At 52.3% G+C, this 6,344-nt stretch overlaps 1 protein-coding gene across 1 annotated transcript; it reads left to right on the top strand.

Moving 5' to 3' along the window:
• The first annotated feature begins 1,798 nt into the window (after positions 1 to 1,798).
• On the top strand, positions 1,799 to 5,737 carry CYP1A1 (cytochrome P450 family 1 subfamily A member 1). The gene is made up of 6 exons (XM_059056085.2): positions 1,799 to 2,657; positions 3,211 to 3,337; positions 3,426 to 3,515; positions 3,608 to 3,731; positions 3,885 to 3,971; positions 4,135 to 5,737. Exons 1-6 carry the CDS (start codon positions 1,821 to 1,823, stop codon positions 4,418 to 4,420), a joined length of 1,551 nt encoding a protein of 516 aa, XP_058912068.1. The 5' UTR covers positions 1,799 to 1,820; the 3' UTR covers positions 4,421 to 5,737.
• Positions 5,738 to 6,344: the final 607 nt, after the last annotated feature.

Genomic DNA, 6,344 nt, shown 5'->3' with positions numbered 1-6,344 from the left:
TGCTCTTGGAACTTGGCTAATCTACTCTACAACCTCCTTCTCAACATAACTTCAACATATCCAAATCAAAGGAGAATTGATCTAGAAGACTGGCCTCCTACCATCTTACTAAGGCTAGAGGTCTTTGGGGCACCCAGTGTGCAAAAGGGAAAACCATGGCACACCAAAGCCTAGCAGTGTCCCCAGTTCACTCAAAGAGTTGGGACTAAAGTGTGCTTTGGGATTCAGCTCCTCCAGGAAGCCTCCCTAGACAGATGGCTATAGTAGTTGAGGTAGGAACCATACAACCTACCCATCTTGGCTGGCTCTTCTGTTGGGAAACCTTACTAGTCAGACTGTGAGTTTCCCCAGGTCAGATCTGGGTTTTCTCTTCTCTGAGATCAGCTGGGCACCCTGAATCAGAGATCATGTCGCACTCCCTCTCTCAGGTGATGTGACTGGAGCCGAGAAGGGTAAAATGAACCGACTCATCCAAGGCCACATCATAGAGCCTGGAACACTGGGTGTCCTGACCACCAGTCCAGGGCACCAGTAAGATGTCCCAGTCAGAGCCCCATGCCTCTAAGAGAGTAGTCCATGAATTTGCACACCATTTCTAGACCAAACCTAGAGAGAAAGTATTGTCTCAGCCTCTGTTAAACTCAGCTCCATTCCTAGTTTCCCAGATTCCAGTCTGGAGTTTTCTTGCAGCCTTTGCCTGGTGGGAGCCTTCCATTTATTCACAGCTCTCTAGTGACTGGCAAATGTGGGAGGCCCAGACTATTCATTCATTGAGAATTGAGCCCAGTGAAAACCCTGGCCTGGAATTCTGTGACCAGGAGCCTCAATCTAGCTGGCCTGCAGCTGCTTTTAAACCGTGGGTAGAGAGCTGGGGATGAGGCCAGAGTGGCTTAGACAGTAAGTAAGGGGGCAGTCCCCTGGCCCCGCCCCACCCTGTCCCAGAGTCTGGCAGGATTCCCTAGACCCTAGGTTTGAGCAATAGAGAACTGAGGGTTCTGGGAAAATCCCTTTTCATCAATTGATCTGACCACTCTTCCAAGGGAGGTACCTATGACAGGAGCTGGAAACTTCCCAGGGAACTTTCCCTAAGAGGTCTGAGTCCTGGCTCTGTCTGAGTGCTGGGTGCCTTTAGCCAAGTCAGTGCCTCCTCTGGAGGTGAGTTTCCCCAAATGTGAAACAAGGCTGAAGGAGTGGATGATCCGCTGCTCTCTGATAGCACTTTCCCTAGTTGGGTGGGTAGTACTCAAGGGAAATTGGGTGATACACATCAATTATGTGTTTATTTTAATATATGTTAGGGAAAAAAAAAACCCTGTACTTTCACACAGATATTATGGTTTGGAATGATGCTAAATGGGTGGATTTAAAGTTGATTTTAGAAAAATATGAAGTAAATAATAGTATAGATGCTCTATGGAAATCACAGGCTGGTGTTTAGATTGGTGCAGCAGTTAAGAGAAAGTGTTCTGGAATTAGGCAAATTTGGATTGGGATTTGGATCCTATACTTCCTGGCTGTGTGACCTTGGGCAAGTTACATACCTTCTCTGAGCCTCACTGCAGCCTACCACATAGGCTGTGGCCAAGACTGAATGAAGAATAACTAAAATTCTTGGCACATAGCGGCAGCTCAATAAACAGCTTCTCCTACCTCCTCTTTCCCTTCATGTCCAATAAACAGTTCTGGATAAGGTTTTCCCTTTCTTTGACCAGTGTGCTGACACTTTTGGACACTGGCTCCTCCCAGCTCCCCATCTGATGTCTTGATCTTTCGCTCCTATCCCACCTCTCAGCAGCCACTTTGGAATCTCTACACTGATCATGTTCTCTGTGTTTGGAATCTCCATCCCCATCTCGGCCACAGAGCTTCTCCTGGCCTCTGCCATCTTCTGCCTGGTATTCTGGGTGGTCAGGGCCTGGCAGCCTCGGGTCCCTAAAGGCCTGAAGAGTCCACCAGGGCCCTGGAGCTGGCCCCTGATAGGGAATGTGCTGACCTTGGGCAAGAACCCACACTTGGCCCTGTCGCGGCTGAGCCAGCGCTATGGAGACGTGCTGCAGATCCGCATTGGCTGCACACCTGTGCTCGTGCTCAGCGGCCTGGACACCATCCGGCAGGCCCTGGTGCGGCAGGGCGATGACTTCAAGGGCCGGCCTGACCTCTACAGCTTCACCTTAGTCGCTGATGGCCAGAGTCTGACCTTCAACCCAGACTCTGGACCAGTGTGGGCTGCCCGGCGGCGCCTGGCCCAGAATGCCCTGAAGAGTTTTTCCATTGCCTCAGACCCGGCTTCCTCATCCTCCTGTTACCTGGAAGAGCACGTGAGCAAGGAGGCCAGGTACCTCATCGGCAAGTTCCAGGAACTGATGGCAGGGTCTGGGCGCTTTGACCCCTACAGGTATGTAGTGGTGTCAGTGGCCAATGTCATCTGTGCCATGTGCTTTGGCCGACGCTATGACCATGACAGCCAAGAGCTGCTTAGCATAGTCAGCCTGAGTAATGAGTTCGGGGAGGTGGCTGCCTCTGGGAACCCAGCCGACTTCATCCCTATCCTCCGTTACCTGCCCAACACTGCCCTGGATGCCTTCAAGGACTTGAATCAGAGGTTCTACAGTTTCATAAAGAAGATGCTCAAGGAACACTACAAAACATTTGAGAAGGTACAGGCTGGGGAGGAGCAGATGAGTGGTAGGGAGTGGGTAGGGTCTGGAGTCAGGAGGTCAGAGATAACCGGAGCAGCATAGGGTTTGGCAGGCTCTCGCGGGCCTTCACCCTGGGATTTTGAAGCCAGTAGTGGAGGGGACTCCATCCTTGGCAGGGAGATAGAACTTTTTCTTGACCAGCCCTTCTATCTTTCCATCAGACAGCAATATTTACTGAATAGCCAGTCCATGCAGGACCCTAGGCCAGTTATTGTGGGGACCAGGAAGAGTTAAAGAGTTGGTCTTCCGGCCTCATGGGAGAGAAAAGGGGAAAGAGCGTGTCCAGATGATAATGGTACTGGATTCTGTGTCAGGTGTCCCTCGAGTTGGGGCTGCAAGTATCCTGAGTCAGGAGACAGCCTCGGAGAGGCAAGAGAAGCTGCAATGGTAGCCTCGGGCGTGGGGCAGTCACCTCCCGAACGAAGATGCTAGGGGTGGGAAGGGAGCAGGCCTGGATGAGAGGCAAGTCTGGGTTTGGGATCTTGCTCACCCGTGGGCCTTCCCTACCCAGGGCCACATTCGGGACATCACAGACAGCCTGATTGAGCACTGTCAGGACAAGAGACTGGACGAGAATGCCAATATCCAGTTGTCAGATGAGAAGATCGTTAATGTCGTCATGGACCTCTTTGGAGCTGGTATGAGCTACCCCATTGTGCCCTTCCTCTTCCCAGCTGTCCTGACCCACCAACCACCTAACTTTGCCCTCTATTCTCCCCTGGCCAGGGTTTGACACAGTCACAACTGCCATCTCCTGGAGCCTCATGTACCTGGTGACAAGCCCAAACGTGCAGAAAAAGATTCAGGAGGAGCTGGGTAGGTGGTGGCTTCCTCAGTGTGCTCAAGGCAGGAGGTCCAACCAAGGTCTGAGTGGCCCCTTCATCTGTCTGGTCCTTTGTGTTCTGCAGACACAGTAATTGGCAGCGCACGGCGGCCCCAGCTCTCTGACAGACCCCAGCTGCCCTATTTGGAGGCATTCATTCTGGAGACCTTCCGACATTCCTCTTTCATGCCCTTCACCATCCCCCACAGGTGAGGCTCCACGGGTCCACTGCTGTCTGATGCTGGGCCTTACTCCAGTTCATGTACCTGATCAGGGTGGTGGGAGGGACACGGTATGGGAGGCAGGGGGATGGGGGGATCTCCTTTTGGCCCTGAGTCTAACTGAGCTTCCCCCCTCCCCAGTACCACAAGAGACACAATTCTGAATGGCTTTTACATCCCCAAGGGGCGTTGTGTCTTTGTGAACCAGTGGCAGATCAACCATGACCAGTAAGTTGAAAGGGGGCAGGGGAAGCTTCACTCTCTCCTGAGCTTCAGACTCTCCTGTCCCTGGGCTACCTGCCTAAACCCTATTCTTTTGAGCTGGGGCTCAACCCACCTGATGGTTCTGAGCCCCCAAGCTGCTACTTCAGCTGCCTCTCTTCAATTACAGGAAGCTGTGGGATGATCCATCTGCCTTCTGGCCAGAACGGTTTCTCACCGCTGATGGCACCATCAACAAAGCACTCAGTGAGAAGGTGATTCTTTTCGGTTTGGGCAAGCGGAAGTGCATCGGTGAGACCATTGCCCGCTGGGAGGTCTTCCTCTTCCTGGCCATCCTCCTGCAGCAGGTGGAATTCCGTGTGACCCCGGGTGTGAAGGTGGACATGACCCCCATATACGGGCTGACCATGAAGCATGCCCACTGTGAGCATTTCCAGGTGCACATGCGCTCTTAGGGGACGGAGAGCCCGGCAGCCTAGATTCTCTACTGGCCTGTCTGGGCAGCCAGGCCAGGGGGCTGACCCAGGGGGTCTAAACTTTGGCCTAAACGCACAGATATTGTCTGGCTGATTTTTTGCTGTCTGAGCTGTGGGCAAACCTGAGAGATTATACCTGCCCCGTACCCTGGACTTGTCCTTCTGCGCACTGACCACAGACGGTGGACACAGCAGGGGCCACAGAGGAGCTGATGGAGCCGTTCCGAAGTTGTGCTTAAGCTAGAAGGCCTGGAAGGGATAGGGGGTCCTCAGGCCTCTAGAAACCTCTAAAGAGCTCTCTGGAAGCCCTTGTGCTCACCAGCTGTCTGGCTCTCTGTTCAGGCTGCCTGGCTTGAGAAACATTTAGAGCAGGCAACACCAGGGCCTGTCCAATCTCTTTGACAATTGGGAGCCATCAAGAGTGAAGAGGAGGGATTTCCCTGGTGGTGCAGTGGTTAAGAATCCACCTGCCAAATGCAGGGACACGGGTTTGATCCCTGGTCCAGGAAGATCCCACATGCCACGGAGCAACTAACCCCGTGCACCACAACTACTGAGCCTGCACTCGAGAGCCCACGAGCCACAACTACTGAGCCCGCGTGCTGCAACTACTGAAGCCCGCATGCCTAGAGCCTGTGCTCCGCAACAAGAGAAGCCACCACAGTGAGAAGCCTGTGCACTGCAACGAAGAGTAGCCCCCACTCGCCATAACTAAAGAAAGCCCGCGCACAGCAACGAAGACCCAATGTAGCCAAAAATAAATAAATAAATTTATTAGGGGAAAAAAAAGAGTGAAAGGGAGAGGCAGTCCAGGATACTGACACAGGGGTGGTCTCCCCGCTTATACAAGGCTGAGCAATCTGACCACTAGGGTCTGGGACACTGCGCCTGGGAGATAGCCTTCCTCTCTGCAGACAGGAACAAGTCTGCCTCCTGGCCTTGCAAGGTCCCTGTTCCTGTCCAGGATAGGCTGGGGACTTGTGTCTAAGGGGAGCAGAGAGCAGAGGGAGGCCCAAATCCAGCCACCAAGACCAGGTCAGGAGGGAAGGGGTAGTAATTCAGTCACCTTCTACTGGGTCTCCTTTCCCTATGCCCTGTGTTAAAATGTCTTTTAAAAATGTTTGTATGCAAGGGCCTTTTATTTTAGCCTGTATTGTACTTGTATGTTTGCATTTACCATATATGAGAGCTTAAGAACAATTTATTGAGTGCTATGGAGAAAATTCTAACCCAAGTATCCAGAAATGTGTGGGAAGCATCTACCTGAGCTAAATAAAGATATTATCCAAAAGTCGTATAAGTGGAGAGTTTTAAACTCTTGAGTGAAGCCATCACTCATCTATGTGCCCACTCTGAGCTCAATCTCATGTTGGGTTTTACTGTGGGAGGACAAAGTGGAGGAGGAGGCGGTGGAGAGGTGAAGCTGCTGCTCTCAGGCAGCTCACAGTCTGGCTGGGGCACAAGACTCTATCACTTCACTGACTTCCTCCTTCTCTAACTGATCACACATTGATGAAGAATATTCTCTGGTGGGCTTCCCTGGTGGCGCAGTGGTTGAGAGTCCGCCTGCCGATGCAGGGGACACGGGTTCGTGCCCTGGTCCGGGAAGATCCCACGTGCCGCGGAGCAACTAAGCCCGTGAGCCATGGCTGCTAGGCCTGCGCGTCCGGAGCCTGTGCTCCGCAATGGGAGAGGCCACAGCAGTGAGAGGCCCGCATACCGCAAAAAAAAAAAAAAAAAAGAATATTCTCTGGACCAGGCACTGGGGGAGATAAAAGTGAATAAAACACGGTTCCTTCAAGAGCTTCCCAAGCTGGTTGGGGGAACTAACTTATTAAAACATCACCCAATTCATTGTGACCAGGTCTCTACCATACAGATACATACAGGAGGGTAAAGCCCA

This window comes from Kogia breviceps, chromosome 3 (genome assembly GCF_026419965.1).
Source record: "Kogia breviceps isolate mKogBre1 chromosome 3, mKogBre1 haplotype 1, whole genome shotgun sequence".
NCBI classification, from domain to species: domain Eukaryota; kingdom Metazoa; phylum Chordata; class Mammalia; order Artiodactyla; family Physeteridae; genus Kogia; species Kogia breviceps.
This window is presented reverse-complemented; position numbering and strand designations above follow the sequence as displayed.